At 37.1% G+C, this 19,148-nt stretch overlaps 1 protein-coding gene across 1 annotated transcript; it reads left to right on the top strand.

Moving 5' to 3' along the window:
• Window positions 1–671: 671 nt before the first annotated feature.
• Window positions 672–1,915, top strand: LOC111876531 (pathogenesis-related genes transcriptional activator PTI6). Its single transcript, XM_023873081.3, has one exon. It carries the CDS (start codon window positions 946–948, stop codon window positions 1,705–1,707), a length of 762 nt encoding a protein of 253 aa, XP_023728849.1. The 5' UTR covers window positions 672–945; the 3' UTR covers window positions 1,708–1,915.
• The last annotated feature ends 17,233 nt before the right edge of the window (window positions 1,916–19,148 follow it).

Below are 19,148 nucleotides of genomic sequence, written 5' to 3'. Positions count from 1 at the left end.
TTAGTAGTGTATACGGAGTCATTTTATATCCCTATTATTTGTTGGGTTTGACACCCTAAAAGATATGTTGGTTTGACATTTTTTTAAATATTTTTATTAAACAAAAAACAATAAAGAAAAATATTATATAAGAGTAGAAATAATCATTTTCTATCTGATAATATCAATCAAAAAAAAAAAAACTATCGATATAGCATGTTGCAACGTTGTGATTGGTATCAAAGTTTAAAAACATACATACACATGTTATTGATTATCATTTGGGTTTAATACGTGGAACAAGCAACAACGTTTATTATTATACATTCTAAACAAACATAATTATTTATGAGTAGAAACAAACAAAAACTCAATCATGCCATATATATATAAACATGATCACATGTGATCTAAATCCATTATTTACAACCTCCAAAATTGGAAAAGTAAATGAAATTTTCTTGAAAGGCTAAACAAGAGGGGATGCATTTAGTTAACCGAAGTGCAAAGTCAAGCTCCAACTGCCAATATTTCATAAAGTAGCCAATAGAATAAGGGCCAAAATCGAAATGTTATATCTTCACTGCGTGTTTCCCACTCTCCCTGTGTGTATTCTACTCGAGTGGACACTGTAGTCAAGTGGAGTCTCCCTTTGCTCCTACTTTTTTTCTTCCCCCCATCCCCTTTATATATACACTCTCCCCCGTAATTCTCTTCGTTTCCTCCTCCCTCTCTCCTCCTCCTCTGGATCACACCGGAAGGAAGAAAAGAGAGGGAAATTTCCCGCCAAAATTCGCTCAAGAGTAGTTGATATTGCACAAAATTTCTTTGTTACTGGACCCCTTTCGATTTCTGTCGTTTCTTCAAGAAACCTTTCTACAAAATCCTTTGTATTGTTGGATATAATTGGTATTGTTTGTTCCAGTTTTGCTGCCTCCTTTGGGTTTTGTTGATCGCTTTTGTGATATGGAGGTGAAGAGTCCGTCGTCCGTACGATCGGCGGTGAAGTTCTCGGAGCATGTGGTGAGAACCAATAAGTTCGTTCAGGAAGAGTCGCTGGCGATGAAGCAGAGGGTGGTTAGGATCAGGCTGGTGGATCCCTACGCCACCGATTCGTCTGATGATGATGACGAAGGAGTGATGAAGAGAGTGAAGAAACATGTGTTTGAAATCAACGTTAACCCGCCATCTTCGAAATTCAAGCGAGATCGAAGCAGAAACAGGAGACACGTCAGGAGGAGTACCGGATCGATGGAGAAGAAGTACAGAGGTGTGCGGAGGCGGCCGTGGGGTCGTTGGGCGGCGGAGATCCGTGACCCGGGTAGAAGGAAGCGAGTTTGGTTGGGGACGTTTGATACCGCTGAGGAAGCGGCGACGGTGTACGACAAGGCCGCTGTTACATTGAAAGGTCATAACGCCGTTACGAACTTCCCTACGGTTTCGGTAACGGAAACCGTGATTGTCGAAGGTAAAAAACCTACAGTCACCACAACCTCCGGTGGCGATGACGACGGACAGGTCCACGACGGCGTCTTGTCGCCGACGTCTGTCCTCCCTTTTGACGACGAGTTATCGCCGTTTGCTGGCTTGCGATACAGTGACGTGGACGCTTTTGGATTCGACATAGATCTGTCGATCAATTTGCCGGATTTTACAGTTCCGGCGAAGTACCACACCGAGGAGTTTGGCGATTTTGACATCGATGATTTCCTCGTTGACGTTCGTTGAAACTATCCATAACTTTTTCTTTTTCCTGTTTTTAAGCATTAAAAAATTGAGCATTAGTAATTTACACAAGCATGGGTATAATGGGAAGTGCATATGGCCGATGGATATACGGATGTGCTGTATTATAATAGGTGGGAGAGTAGCTGATTCTGTCTCAGCAATTTTGTGTGTTGTAATTATCATAAGTAATAAAAACGGTTTTTGATAATTCCGTCTAAATAAAAATCAAGTTGCAATAAGTTCATCGTTATTATTATTATTATTTTTTTAATTTTTTTTGTAGCATAATTATTTATTTAATACAAAACTTTACTTAAAAATATGATTTTTCGTATATAGCTTGTCTTATGTTTATTGTTTGACATTTACATCCAACATATTTGACATTGGGACCTTATAATGTCAATTCCTTTAAAGTGATGTTTGTTGATTGAAAGTGTAGAAATTTCTCATAAAATATAAAAGCTAAAAAAAAACAATTCAATACTTACGAACATTACCAGATTTTATTGATTCCGATATTTTATATAAATTGAAAAAAAAAGTTGATTAAAAGATGTTCAACTTTTATATTTAAATTTTAAATTGAAAAATATTTACGCAATACAATATATGAGATAACTCATCATAAGACATTGGTTTGGTTGGGACATTGACAACTCTAACTTTCTCATCAAGATATCAGTTATCATAACATTTTTTTTTAAATGATATATCACAATAATTGTTCTTTTTAATTCTACAATATACATATAACATCGTCATTTCATAGTTCCATTTCATTTGAAAAGGTATTTGGGAATTATGTTAAAGAATGTCATGATAACATTCATTTCAAACATTTAATTCACAATCAAACGCTTTATTGAGAATAAACTAAATATTGTCCTTTTGTGCAATCAAAACTAAAATGTCAAATGTGATCAATTAATTTATGCATAATTTGATAGTTATATCACATTTCTAAAAGAAGTAAACTAAAATTATTTACTTTATAAAGGAAATTGTCAAATATATTCATTGTGTTGGATTTAAGTTTATCAGTGCCTACAACTTTGTAAATTACTTTATCAATTTACTATTATTATCAATCTTTTTACCGGCAATTTTTTTTTTTACTAAAACCGGTAGGTATGAGTCGGTATTATAACATCAGAAATTACCACATCACATGTTACATCATTTTTAACGCTACTTTATTTTATTTTGCTAGAAAAAAACTACCACACCACTTTAAAAAGGAAAAACGAATAAAAAGAATTGATTGCACTTTTTTTCTTAACTCTCACTGAGCTATGTAATCAGCATAACAAAATACATCATAACTAGAAATAGGCTAGTGTTCAAATGTTATAACATATGTTAAAAGATGCAATGTAAGAATAACATAATGGATGTTATGCCCGTACCAATCAATCTTAACCTAACATGAGCTAGGAAAAAAAAAGACATTATTCCTACGGTAAAAATTGTTTGTAATTATATTTAACGTTTAGATTATTGTGTATTGGACGAAAACATTTGGATTGGTATGTTCCGATTACCATATTCATACTGTTTTGTTTTGCCGACTCTAATCAATATAATATCAAATAACTCCAAAATTAATCATCATATATATTTTTATAATCTAAATAGCATACATCAAATTAGTCAAAATATAAAATTATTATATATCTTTTATAAATATAGATTGACTCAGGGGTGACTAGTTGTAGTGTTGTGGAAGAATATAGAATAACGGAAGTATGAGGATTGAGGGGTCCATTGTAGATTTTATAAATAAGACATGGATTTCCATTGCTTGGAAGTGAAGCCTAGAATCTTTGAAAAGGGCAAAGATATATTACTCCCATTCATTTGGTGGTTTTTGTAGGCCTCTAAGTGGAATGGGTATCTTTTCGCCACCAATCATCATGATTAGGATCAACGCGAGACCACCAAATTTTGGAGGATAAATTTGTTCTATTGGATGAGTTGGCCATAGGTTAAAATGTAATTTATTTTTAAGATATATTTTTATTTTAATTCTCGGCAACTGCTCAATCACTATCAGCTCAACCACCCCTCCCCCTCCAACGTCATCATCCGTGGGTGCACACTCCACGGTCGATCTCTTTCTGCGTACATCAGATTCTTCTTCTAGCTCTTCCCAACACAACTCAACCACCCCCTCATTTTCTCTCTCTATCGACCTTCCTAGAACTACACTACTCAGGCACCCATTCTCTCCTTTGGCATCACCGGTGTGGCTTCAACATTAGGAATTTCAAAAAGAACACTAGAATGAGTGATCAAACCTAACTATCAATATTTATATTGAAAAAATATGGAGGAATACCTTCTAATGTTTCAAAAAGAACACTAGAATGAGATACTTATATTGAAAAAGGAGGAATAACTTATGATGTTTCAAAAAGAACACTAGAATGAGTAATCAAAATTACCTACCGCTAGTCATATAAAAAATAAGGAGCGATAGTTCTTCCATCAATGTTCAAAGGTGGAACCAGAAAAAATCCAATGTGTATCACACGTGATTTTAAAGGTAGCACCACACCAAAAATTTTCCCTTATGCTGAAAAATAAAAGAGTAGCACTAGCTATCCCTAAAGCTTGAGTTCTGCTCCTATTAATGTTGTTGGAATCACCATAAAAATATCATCATGTGTTCAAGTATTTATCATTTTAATATATATATATATATATATATATATATATATATATATATATATATATATATATATATATATATATATATTCGATTATATAAAGTTACAATTTTGTTCTATTGCAATATCCCGGTTTTACCTGGAAATATAAAGACTAAAGAGTAGCACTGACTATTCCTGAAACTCGAGTTCTCCTCCTATTAATGTTGTTAGGATTGCCACAAAAATGTCATTTGTTGAAGTATTTATCATTTTAATATTATATAATTTTGTTCCGATTATGTAAAGTTAAAAGTTTGTTCTATTATAGTACCCCTCGCCCGATCTACTTAAGGATTGGACGTTGTTTATACCATAAATCGCCAAATCCTATGATGGAATGTTGTGGAGTGTGGACATTTATCAGGCTTTTCTATATGAGTTTTCTTTGATATAAATAGGAAGTATGACATTAACATATTTTTTTTTAATTTTAATTTTATTTTTTTGTTGAAAAAACATTAGTTTTTGTTAGAGTCGTCAAAATATAACCCAACCGACACAATAATAAATGGTTGGGTTGCATGTTGAAAATGTCTAATCTACTTGATTAAATGAGTTGGATTGAATTGAAATTTTTGACCTAATTTCAACATATATCAATATAAATTTCTCTTATTGTTTTGTTTTATTTTACTACTTTAATAATTGGTTAAAATATGATACTTCTAATTGGTTTCTTTTAATTTTAAATATAGCTTCAAGATGAGATAGAAGATGCTTCACTCATGAGGTTAATTACATTGCCTCATGTTTATATATGTTTATTTCTAATGTAATGAAATTTGTTGTAATGGTATCATTGTGTATCTAATATCCACAAATTTATGTTATAAAAGAATACAATACATAAATTGACATAAATCATATACACTGATAAATTATATTTGTTGCTTATAAAATAATACATATATTGACATACATTAGAGTAGTATATCTAGTATCATGAAAGTACATCTAAAGTGAAAGTGGAGTCGTGAAAATAAGAGTCACATCGTTTATAATTTAGATATTTTCAATGTTTTGACAGTTGATTTGTATTTGTTGTATTTTTCTAAAACTTTTGGAGGATTATTAGAGTTTATAAGATATTTAAATTATTAGAGTTTATATCTTATTTTAAATTAATGTAATTTTATATTTTATTTACACTTTAAACATAAATTGATCAATCTAATTTCAACCCATTTATTAACCAAATTGGATTGGATTGAAATCTCAACTCATTTATTAAATGGAGTGGGTTGAATTAAGTTTTTTTAACACGTTTAATAACTGAGATGAAGTGAATCCAACTCAACTCAAGTCATTGCCATCCCTAATTTCTATCATGAAGTGGATAAATGATTCCTTCAAACAACAATAAATTTTAGACAATGAGCTGAGTGACGGTTGGGGTTAGGGTTGTGGCAGTGCTCATATTTTTAAATAATAAGGATAAGAATAATAATGTTAGGTGTATTTTCCTCTAATTTTATATTTTCATTGCATTTTAGTAGTTTTTTTTTTTGGAGAATATCATACATATCGCTATAAACTTTCAGAATTATGTTTATATTTTTGTAAAACTTCAAATTACGTATATAGTATATATCCGTGTAAAACCTATAAACTCACATATATACCCAAATATTTAATTTAATGAAAATTAATATATTTAAAATTTTAAAAAATCATCTGTAAATTAGATTATAACTAGATTACTAAAATACCAATTTGTCATCTCTCCCATAATCAATATCGATATTCACTATATGATTATTTACGACTTGATTATTTGTCGTTTCATATTCTACATAGCAAAACTTCGATGATTGCATATTCCTAATTTATTGCTAAACAATATATTTCATCTCATAAAATTAATTTACTAGACCTATGGTTATTCACTTCTAAACAATTTTGTTCTTTCTCAGGTTCTTTAGTTAATCACGGATAAACTATTTTGAATATGGTGTCAATATTTTGTAACGATTCGTGAACTAATAGGTCGAGAATGACAATGTGCGATAAGGGTGCTATTGTAATGTTACATATTAATTATTTTTAAAATAAAAAATCAATTTAATGATGGTGTTTTTATTTTTTTAATATATTAAATATGATTAAATTAAATATTTGGAATTTTGGATATATATATATATATATATATATATATATATATATATATATATATATATGTGTGTGTGTGTGTGTGTGTGTGTGTGATTTTAGAGGTTTTATAAGAATATATATGTAATTTGAAGTTTAATAAGGATATAGACGTAATTATTAAAGTTTATAACGATATAAATGAAATTTTTCCTAGTTCTTAATTCTTGCTTTTAGTTAATAGTTGGGACACTTGCATGTTTTGTTTAGAATGCCTAGTACTTCACCGTTGTTGAATTATTTTATAAGCATTACGGGTATGTGGAGTAAATGAGTTGTGGAAGCGAGCACAAATCATGGAGTAACGGAACTTTGGATCAATAGAACTTTGGAGAAATGAAGTTCTGGAGCATAAAAAAGAGAAGATGGACTGAACAAGTTGAAAAAGGAAGTTTAAATACATAGTCCAAAGTTGTTGCACTTCATTACAATAAGGATTATGTTTAAAACGCGATCCATATTGCAGCGACATGGATCGTGTTTGTATTTTTTATCTCATATTCGGGAAATACATTTTAGGATTAAGATGAACTGGAGGTATAGTGAAGAATAATTCCATTTGGAATTTCTGCAAAAAGCACAGTCGTGTGCCAAAACTCACGACCATGAGTGCAAAAGGCGTGATCGTGAGTTTCCTCTAGAACTTTTCTTTCCATATACCAAATGAACTAAAATAGAGGGAACATGATCATTTTCCATAGGGAGGGTTTTTCAAACTTCGTTGGGCGATTATCGATAATTTTTGGAGAATTTTGAAGACTTCTAATGATTGCAAACACTTTGATTTTCACTTTGTAAGCATTAAAAACTTTCAATCCCATTACTTTGTTTAATTTGTTTTTTTGTCATGTGTGGCTAAAAACCTAGTTTCCAGTTTCTGTTCAAAACATGATGATCGTTTATTTGAAGCATATGACTTGATGGTTGATGTATGTTTCTATTCTAGTGATTGTGTTATTGTTTTAACGAGAATCCTTGAATTTGATTTGTGTTTAATTGGCCACTTATATGATTTGAGTTAATGTGTAGTTAATTTAATTTTAGGGCATCTAATTGTTCTATGGGATGCAATATTCATTTATATGATTTCTTATATATATATATATATATATATATATATATATATATATATATATATATATATATATATATATATATATATATATATGAAAATTATGAAGTCATGGGATCCTTGGTATGGGATGCAATTCTTCTTTTATATCTCTTAGACAAAAGGTATTGATCCAACGTTACTAAGTGATTATAGACCGTTGATCTCATTGGGTGTTTATATAAAGTTATCACTCAACTTTTTATGGTTACGCTTAAGTGTGTGACTTTTGTTATGTAAGCAATCAAAAAGAATCATGAAAAACAACACAAGAATTTACGTGGTTTGGTCAATGTAACATATGTAACACCCCGACTCCCAAGAATAAATTTTAAAGTTTTATATTCATTATTAGAGACCTACTCGACGAGTTGGCTCCCCCAACTCGTCATGTAGAGACGGATATGTCTGCATGGTTAAGGGAACCTACTCGACGAGTTGGAGGACCCCAACTCGACGAGTAGAGGTTGTGCATGAAAATCTTAATTTTTAGGGTTTGCACCCTATTTAAAGGACCTTAAGTCCTTCCTTCCAGCCTCCTTACCACCTTTTCACGTCCATAAGCAAACCCTAATTGATCTAACCCTATTTTGAGTGTGTGTGTGTGAGGCTAAAAGTGTGTATTTGGTGCATTTCTTGAAGAGGTTTGAAGAGTTAGGAGCTTGGAACGAGAAGTGGCTTGTAGATCCAGCATCTACGTCATTTTGGAATCCATTTGAAGTTAAAAAGTCATTACCTTGATCATTCTCTTACTAGATCTATTCATCCAAGAGTTTAGGGCCATTTCTAGATTATCCTTGAAGCATTTCTGATTTTGAGCATGATTTGAAGTTGTAACTTCAGCTCTGGACTCCTCTAGGCCCTCATTGACATAAAGCTTCAAGATTTATGAAGCCTTGGCCTTTCTCCTTTCCCTAAACATTTTCCTAAGGCTAGTTTTGAGTGTTTTAGCTTCTTGAAGCCTTGCATGCTTGTAAACTTAGCAACTTTACGTGGTAACTACACCCTTGGAGCTTAGATCTGCAGTTTGGAGCCTTGGTTTCGCTTAAAAGTGTCTGAATGAGAAAAGGATTGAAGGAACCCGACGAGTTGCATAGTCAACTCAACGAGTTGGATGAGGGTTTCCTTCTTTCTGGATTCTGCATGAAATCGGCGAGTTAGCAAGATGACTCGATGAGTTGGTTAGGGATTTCCCGATGTTCTGGATGCTGCATGGACTCGACGAGTTACTTGGTAACTCGGCGAGTTGACCGGGGTTTTCGCGAATTTCTGAGTTCTGAAGGAACTCGACGAGTCTGTAAGCTGCACTCGATGAGTTGGGTCAACATGGACTATTGATCTTGACCATTGACTTTGACTTTGACCAAGGGTTGACCAGTTTGACTTCTAAGGGTATTTTGGTAATTTGGGTATTTATGGAAGTGGATCATTGGTGGTTTTAGGTGTTGGTGTTTGGAGCCGTGTTTCGGGAGTTTGATATTTCAGTTCCGATCAACATTGTTGTGACAACCCAAAAGTTTCCATCCTGTAAAACCATCCACAGCAATCGAAGTCAAATCCGTTCTGCTAACTTTCAAACTGTTGGGATAAGTTTGAGTATTTCAGGATTTGCACTTAAAGAGATATCAGGAGAGAGGCTTGCACTAGGGTATTGTGCAACTCTGTTTTTCTCAAATCTCATTGATATTAGAGTTCAATGCTTGAATAAAATATTTTATGCCAAAAACCCCAGGGGTATATATATGGTTCTTAACCATATTTATTCATTTGTTACATTTCCAACTAGAGAAAAGCCGATTTCTCTCTCAAGGATCTTCACCCGATCACCCCCAATTGTAAGTACTTCAACCTAGAGTGTATTTAAGTGTGTTATATACTATGATAACATGAAAAATCAAGCCAAAACACCAAGGAAATGGTGTTCACGGCCCAAGATCTTCTTGGACCGTGAACACTAATTTTGAGGGCCAAAGCGTGCCCAATGTCCCTCCAAGCCTTGGAACTGAACCTAGAGACTACCCATGACTTGTTTAGACCTCAAAATCATTAAGAAACAAAGGCTAGAAGTGAGTTCACGGCCAAGGATGTTCTTGGGCTGTGAACTCCATTTTTGGGTGCCAAAATGCCCTAAATGCCTTCCTTAAGCCAAGAGACTAGCCTAGCACTTTACCTTGATGTGTTTAGGACTCAAAGCAACCAATATACCAACATCCATAGGTGTTTACAGCTGCAAACACATGACCAAATGGTCCATGGGCCGTAAACTCAAGATAAGAGTGTTTTGATGCCACAAACACTTCCTAAGGCTTAGACTTGAATTTAGGATGCTTCCTTATGACCTTTAAGGACCTCATAAACATAAATGTCCATGAGTTTACGGTAGTAAACTCATTTGGGCTGTGAACTCCTCAAAAACTCCAAAGAAAGTGGTTTCCTTCATCATAGGATAGAGCTAAGGTCCCTAAATCATTCCCTAGCCTTCAAACTTTCATCCACACATGAGTAGCCATGAGTTTACGGCCGTAAACTCCCTTGGGCCGTAAACCCATGGTAGTAAACTCATGTGAGCGCCTTTATACCTTCCTATGTTGAATCACATGTGATTCCAACACTTGGTGAAGGTGTTTCCTAGTCCCGTAAGGTGTTTCCTTTCATATAGTTGTTGTAAACACTATATTCATGTCAATATGTGTCCTTATATGTCATTTAGGACTTATTGTGTCTCGAGAGTTCATTCGTGGAACTTCTCATCCTTACACGCATACCCGTTTGAATCACCCACATCAGGTGAGTTCATACCCCGTAATGAATCTTTCAACTATTTTAACTGTTTTAAGGGGGAATACAGGTTGAACACAATGTTAATTGAGTAAATGTTTATTGTTAAATATCTTTCAAAATGTTACTTATGTTTATTATAAGTTGTCAAAACATTTCAATAACTCGTTTAAAGTTATGTTACTTGATAGTTACACAAAACTCCGTTTGTAGATTAAAAGCATAACTTAGTAGAGAAATGAGTCATTTCAGTAACAGTCCAAGTAGAGCATTAGTAAACTATAATAGGTATAGTTTAGGAGAATGCTATTCATTACTTCTAGTACAATGAAGCACACAAAGAATCAATACCAGAACAGAACATAACAAACAAGTTAAGTTGCTATAGCATGATAACACACAGACAGGATCTAATTATACCAATGAATCACTAACGCATTAGTGATAGTTATATTGGGTATACATGATCATATAATTTTAATGTGAATTACACGGCTTGCATGGATTTGCTGGGGTCGCGTTTGGTTCCCTCAATCTCTTTACATTGAGAGCGTTTAGTAAGGGATTCTAGCTTTCACATTATGACAGTAATAAAACAAATATGTTTTAGGTTATTAGTACATCCGTAGGTCATTATAAACGACATCTGTGTACTTACTTCTCCCCTTACTTTCATAAAGTGTCGGTAACACTTGAAAGTTGATCTATTTTCTAGTCGAGATAGTTATAAACCAAGGAGAATATACTTCTACATTTGACAAAGGAACAGTCGGGTTTAACTCAGAACAGAAGATGCCTTTGACACGACCCAAAAATACGACCCAAAAATTTTATTTTTCAATATAACCAAAAACCATAAATCTGAGTATCATATCATAAAACCACACGCGATGTATCTCAAACATAGTAAAAATACTGTGAGGAAAACTGTATCATATCTATAACATATCAAAATCAAGAACTGAATCAACTCCCAGGATGAAAACTGAAGCTGTGGTGTGTGCGATGTCATCATCCCGAGCTCTTCCCTTTGCTTGCGGAAGTACCTGAAACCAAAACTGAAACTGTAAGCACGAAGCTTAGTGAGCTCCCCCAAACTACCACATACCATACAATAACATATAAAGCACATACTGGGGCCTTGCCCCCTCCATCGGACCGAAGTCCGAAGCTGATTGACTGGGACCTTGTCCCCTCCATCGGACCAAAGTCCGAAGCTAACTGACTGGGACCTTTTCCCCTCCATCGAACCGAAGTCCGAAGCTGACTGACTGGGACCTTGTCCCCTCCATCGGACCGAAGTCCGAAGCTGACTGACTGGGACCTTGTCCCCTTCATCGGACCGAAGTCCGAAGCTAACTGACTAGGACCTTGTCCCCTCCATCGGACCGAAGTCCGAAGCTGACTGACTGAACATAGCATAGCATAACATGTCAACTAGCATAAACACATACATCCTGTCTGAGCCACGAAGGCGTCAAACATACTAACTACTGCATTGGACCGGAGTCCTGAAACTACTACTAACTGAACGGGCCGACATTGTGGCCTTAGACCCTGTTCCTACTGGAAGGAAACTCACCTCGTGAACTGGCTGCTGTGTGTATGGCTCTGGAAGCTATCTGATGCTGCTCCGGTATCTCCCCGACTACAAGTCCATAAACACACTCAATCAATGCTAATCACCGCACTGGGGTAAAATGACTCTTTTACCCTTGGTCAAAGTCAACTCTCCTGATCAAAGTCAACTCTCCTAGTCAAAGTCAACTCTCCTGGTCAAAGTCAACCCACAGTTGACCTGACTCGCCGAGTTGGGCCGCCAACTCGCCGAGTCCCTATTCTCACTTCTCGACCCTACTCGCTGCTACTCGTCGAGTATGGCATCAACTCGACGAGTTCCCTTTCGAATCAAAACTTAGGCAATCTGCATCCGACTCGCCGAGTCATATGAACAACTCGACGAGTTGTTCTTCGAGCTAAGAAGATTGCCTTGGACTCGCCGAGTTGTTTGAACAACTCGCCGAGTCCCTCCATTACTGAGTCTGACCTCAAACTCGCTGAGTCCACTCTACCACTCACTGGTCCTACTCGGCATCACTCGAAAAGGGAAAATCGGGGACTCTCGACTCGACTCGCCGAGTCGTTCTTCAGACTCGCCGAGTCGCTTGCATGCAACAACTCAAAACTCGATTCTGCTTGAATCCAGTGTATAAAACTTATAGATCTGGACTCCCTTAACTCGATTAGCACGTAAAGATTCTATCTTTACGTGCCCATATGCATCCATGAAGATAAAATAGCTCAAAAGCATAAAGAAAAGGCTACATCTAGGGTTTTCATGCAAGGTATCAACAAAAGACAATAGATCCAGGCTCTACAACTCCTAAATGAACAAATCTAAGGATATCTCAACCTAATAGGGCATCCATACCATCATAAGGCTTGAGAAAAGCATCAAACTAGATCTAGAAGAGTTCTAATGGGGTTTTAAAGCATAAAAGGGAAGGAAATCCGAAGAATACCTCAAGGAACTCTGATTTGCCCTTGAATCTTTGCTCTACACCTCTTCTCCTTGCTCCTTTCTTCTTCTTCTTCTTCAAGCCTTCACAATTTCACACAAGAACACTTAAATCACTCAAGAACGGATTAGGGTTTTCTCACAGCTCTCTGAGGGTGAAGGAGGGGAGATTGGGGGCTATAAGGTGGCTTAAATAGTGAGCAACCCGGGGATTTAGGGTTTCTTCCAGACAGGCAGACTCACCGAGTCCCGAATATGGACTCGCCGAGTCGCCGACTAACACGTGCTCGAAATCCCGTCCCTACTCGGCGATTCAGGCTATGAATTCGCCGAGTCCCTCTTGCAAACTTCAAAATAAATACCATGGAATCATCATACCGGAAACGGGTCGTTACAGCCTTGGTAGAAGGCTACGATTAAAGGTTAGGATCATGATGCTAACTTTATGATTCCTTAATGTATATGCTATGGGATACATATATGCTAGTAGATTCCGACAACTAATAGGATGTGCGCTCTTCGTTGTAATTCCTGTTCCCGTTGGATGTGGGCTTGCACCGAGGTCACCCAATCTATTATCTACCTGAATCTCTATATATCTATGCTTAGTATACATTAAGTCATCATAAGGGTACCAGGTATGGATTAGGTCATAGGACACAGAGTCAACGCACAGTTATTCTAGTACAAAACTTACTTTTCAAAGTCAGTACTTTTGGTATACAAAACTAGAGATTTCCCAGTTAAGGGCTTAATCCATTTTATTAAGCCAGTACAGTTTTAGAGACTTTAAGTGAGTTAACTCTATAACACCTTAGTTTATACACCATGTTTATATATAAAACTAATATCCGATAGATAGCTAAATGTGTGTTTTCCCCCGACATCCTGTTCCCATTGGATGTGGGCTTAGGGCAGATTCCCCCAATTAACTATCTACCCGATATCAGATTATATATAGCAGTATAAACAAAGCTATTATAAAAGTAATCACCATAGTCAATGTTTTACTATAAGAAAAATAGGTTTTCTTAAAAGAACTCTCCATTAGATATAAAGGAACCATTACAAATAACTCCATGAGTAACAAGTGAATACGCCAAGGTTATATATGACAACAATCTAACAACCAATGGAATGTGTGCTATCCGCCTTACTTGCTGTTCCCCGTTGGGTTGTGAGTTTAGGGCAGATGCACACAATCGATTGTTTATTTACTCCAAGTATATATAACTTGTACCCACTTAGTACGCATAGAAAGGCTTGTAGTGTCATTTTACTTAACTTCCATTAAAGTAGGAAATATAGGATTTTCTAGAGGAACAGGCGATCATTTCAAAACAAAACTTACAGCTTACATCACTTGTGCTTATACATTTTCAACCACATTTTACAGCTTACTCACATCACTAAAATATTATGAACTCACCAGCTTAATTGTTGATCAACTCTTTCAAATAACTTGTATTCTCAGGAGACTATTAGACAGGTGCTCGTGCTGGGAATTTAGAAGATGGAGCATTACAACTTCAAGTCTTGTTTTGTTATTTGTTTATGACTTCTATGTTTTGTGAACACACACATTGTAAACACTTTCTTTCTAAATGAAATGGTTGTTCATTACTTGCTTACCATATACATATCTCGTGATACTTGACATGACGTCCTCCACCCCCCGAACGTTTCTGCCGTTCCGATTTTGGGGTGTGACAATTATGAGGTGACTTGTCCTAATTATACTAACAGGGTCGAAGGCACCAATGTCGTCCCTTCTTTTTGGATTGATATCCTGGCTATCGCATGAAGATATGCTTAATGACCTATTAGGTCGGTATCCTGGTATATAGGATGATGTTATGTTAGAGACTGGTTAGGTCGGTATCTTGGTATATAGGATGATTCTATGATTAGTGATCTGTTAGATCGTTTTGATTGTTTGTATATGCTAGCATTTGTTATCTATGTGTTGACTGTATGATTGGGGTTGAGGCGGACCTGCTTTGTGCTGTAGGCCAACATATCCAGGGCAACCTGGATAGACTGCAAGCCAGGGGGCATACCAGTCAAGCCGAAGTCCCGAAGAACGGTCCAGACAAGCTGAAGGCCCAGTGAGGCGGACAAGACATGCTGAAAGTTCTAAGAGCGGGCCAGACAGACTAAGGGCCCGGTGAGGGCGGTCCAGTCATATTGTAGACTCTATATGCATGTTGTTTGTTATTATATGGTTATGGTTTGTATGACGTTGGTATTTTGGGGAAAATCGCTAAGCTTCGGGCTTAGAGTTTTGGATTTCTTTTCAGGTACTTCGGATTATCATAGGAAGGCGACTGCATGATCGTGCACCTCCTCTAATTTTTATGATTTGATATCTTATATACTCTGATATGAAACTATTTTGAAAACATTTTGTAATAAATAATGGTTTTTGATGCTTGAAAAAGTTTTTAATTTTCATGAATTTTATGGATGTTACAACATACATCCACGAGCAGGAACCAAGCATATCTTGTATTATATGACTGTTCCAAGTGATATATTGGGAAAAAATATTTAACACCACAAATATCCTTCCTGATGTTAGAAATATGGTTTAGTGGCACTTGGAAATCTGAGAATTGTGATAATCACTTTCAAATCGAAGTATTTGGGTGGTACTCCCAAATCCTCAATTGGATAAGACTCAAAGAAAATCAAAGAAAAAGAAAGAGAGAATGAGATGGTGTGACTTCGTGAGGACCAGAAAAAACTGACTAAAATTGGTTATAAACCTTCATTGTCTGAAAACTGACAAAACTGTCATATAACGGTTTTTCTCAACAGTCAAAACTGTTACAAATTCGGGTTTTATATAACGATTAATGCAAAGTCAAAACCGGGTCAAATATTCAAAATTTGGATTTTCTCGACCCCAGCCAGGGGCTCTGCCCCTTGGACCCCACCAGGGGTTGCCGCCCCTTGGACCCCGCTCCCAGGGGCGCTGCCCCCGGACCCCCGTTCGTTCAGGGGCTTCGCCCCTAAATGACAGTATACTTTGATACTTGATCAAACTTAAACAAGTGTGTGCTCCACACCTTCCTTACTTGTTTAATACTTATCAAGATCATTTTTAGTCAATAAAAGTAATCCCATTACACTTAAATAACATTGATGATAACAAATCACCAACACCTGATGGGTTTGATCTAAAAGAACATCCTATGTGCTCATGCAAACCCTAATGCTTGGATCTAGGTTTCTCTAATTGTACATGCATTCATGCAAGACTTTCAAATCCTAGATCTAATGAGAATAATTCAAAATTATATGAAACAAATCAGATCTAGATTATTACCTCTTGTTGCTTGCTTGAATCTTCTTGTCTTTGAAGCTTAGAGTTACAAGTGTCACTCCTCTAATGGCTTACAAACACCAATAACAAAAGAATGATCTTGGAGAGAGGTTGGATGCTTCTTGAATTCGGCTCTATAGCTCTTAGGAATAGGTTAGCTGAATTCTTGATCCTTAGGGTCCTATTTATACTGGAGTTGTTAGGGTTTTAGTAAAAAACCCTAATGGACAGCTTAGGCCTTAAGCTATCCAAGGAACCTTCTGGAATAGGGCCGAAATTAGGGATGGACACTGTAACGTCCCAAAATTCAAGACTAAAAATTTCTTTTAATAAAGTATCGCTTAAGTAAAATCATCCTTTCAAAACATAAACAAAGTATTAGTTTTCAAAACACATGTTCATTATCAGAGTAAAACATTCCCAGGCTGACTAATCTATGGTGTGTGCCATGCGATCATCCCGAGCTCCATCATCCGCTACTGGAAGTACCTGAAACCAAAACCGAAAGCCGTAAGCACGAAGCTTAGTGAGTTCCCCAGATACCACATACCATACAAACCATTCATAGCCAAGAACCATACATAACCGACTTATCCATAATCAAGTAAGGTGCTATGTGCCAAACATAGTCTTGCCATTATGCCACGGGCCGCGCGTGGTCTTCCTGGTCATGCCTGGGCCGCTCCATGGGTCTTATAGAAAAGTGCCAAGGTCCACTCCCTGGTCTTACAGACATGTGCCAAGGGCCACCCCCTGGTCTTTTATGCAAGTATCACAAAGACAATCGTACATACTACTCTACTCAGCTAAACAGCATACAGTGTGCCAGAAGCCACCTCCTGGTCTTTCATATACAATAGCATACAATGCGCCAGGAGCCACCTCCTGGTCTTTTATACAGATTGCCTAGGGCTAACCCCCGGGTCTTCCTGTCATACATAATAACATACTGTGCGCCAGGAGCCACCCCCTGGTCTTTCATGCATATTGCCTAGGGCTAACCCCTGGGTCTTCCTATCATACATAATAACATACTGTGTGCCAGGAGCCACCCCCTGGTCTTTTATGCATATTCTAAATGGGCCGGCATTGGTGCCTTAGACCCATACAAACAGTGAGGAGACTCACCTTGCGCTGCTGAACTATGCTGATAATCCTCTGGCTGCTGACCGACAACTCTCTGAACTCCTGCTCCACTCGCTCCCCAAGCTACCAATGTCAAAGCAACACTGAGTCTAACTGACCCCCGAAAGACAACCAAGTCAACTCAGGTCAAAGTCAAAGTCCTGGTCAAAGTCAACCTTCCAGGTCAACCCTACTCGCCGAGTCCACTTACTGACTCGCCGAGTTCTTATGCTCAAAGTCCTTCCAGTCGCGACTTGACTCGCCGAGCCTACAGATTCCCGAATCCTGTCCTGACCAACTCACTGAGTCCTTGCTCGACTCGCTGACCCGAGTCTTAACTCGAAGGGTTTGGGACCACGCGACCTGACTCGCCGAGTCACAGAACAGACTCGCCGAGCACAAGGCAATCTTCAACCAACTCGCCGAGTTGTTCATCCAACTCGCCAAATCCATGCCCATCTTCATCCAACTCGACGAGTTGTTCATCCCACTCGTCGAGTTCCTCTTCATCTTCAAGATACTCGCCGAGTCCACTCGAAGGACTCGCCGAGTCCATTCAGATCTACATACATGCAGATGACTTTCGAGTCATGCATGGACTCCAAACTGTAGATCTACCCTTCCTAAGCCTATCCCCCACGTAAAGTTGCAAACTTTACGTGTAGAGAGGGAGATCTAGGCAATAAGCACCATAAACTAGGGTTTAAGGCCAAAGGGATTCAAAATCGACTCAAGGGTTGATACTTTATGCTTCTCCAGTCCATAACACACTTGGATCTGAAGTAGCAACTCCAGATCCGACTCCTAACTCAAAGTAATATCATTATGGCTAAAGAGCCCCAACAACCACACATAAATCTAGATGCAAAAAGGGTCCAGGAACTAGTTTATACCTCCAAAAGCTCAGAAATGTCTTCCCAATCCCGGATCTACAGCCCCCTTCTTGCACTCTCAAGATTCTTCTTCTTTCTCCAAGCTAAATGCACTCTTGAAGGAAATAAATGGCTCAAATAGAGGATATGGCGGCTAGGGTTCGATATCCAGGGCATAAGAGGCAGTAAGGAACCCTAGGAAGAAGATTAAGACGTTTATATAGGCTCCAAGTCCTGAATTTAGGGTTTTCCTCGCATAGACCCTACTCGCCGAGTCGCCTTGGCCGACTCACCGAGTTGGTCACTTAATCCTCGACTCGGATCCCGCTCGGACTCGCCGAGTTCCTCCTTGGACTCACCGAGTCCCTCCTAAATTTAGGGTTTTCTTTCCTTTCTTGGCCTTCAAAACTTTGGGTGTTACAGACACATCATAATTTCTTCCATGCCTAGTCCAAGAGGCTACTTAGCCCAATAGTCAACTATCACACATTTGACAGTTTAAGTCCCTATTATTAAATTAATGTCTTTTTGCCACATAATTAATTTCTTAATTAATTCTTGTCTAATATTAATTTAATTATATGATTTCTCCATTAATATATTATTCATATAATATATTAATAAATCATAATAACCTCTTTCTTAATAAATCATCTTGTTGCTTTGGTGAAGGCAACCCAAAGGACCATGCACAACCGGGTCAAGTACTTACCAAATATAGTTACGGGCTTAGACACTAATCCAAAACTTCTAACTATAGGGATAATCCCACATATAGTTAATATCTACATAAAAAACAGGCCCATTCGATTTTTTCATTCAAGTTTTTTCACCTTGATCGTGCCTA

This window comes from Lactuca sativa, chromosome 9, assembly GCF_002870075.4.
Source record: "Lactuca sativa cultivar Salinas chromosome 9, Lsat_Salinas_v11, whole genome shotgun sequence".
NCBI classification, from domain to species: Eukaryota; Viridiplantae; Streptophyta; class Magnoliopsida; order Asterales; family Asteraceae; genus Lactuca; species Lactuca sativa.
This window is presented reverse-complemented; position numbering and strand designations above follow the sequence as displayed.

Excerpts from the sequence above, each read along its gene's own strand:
- LOC111876531 (XM_023873081.3), top strand. The coding sequence starts at position 946 with ATGGAGGTGAAGAGTCCGTCGTCCGTACGATCGGCGGTGAAGTTCTCG.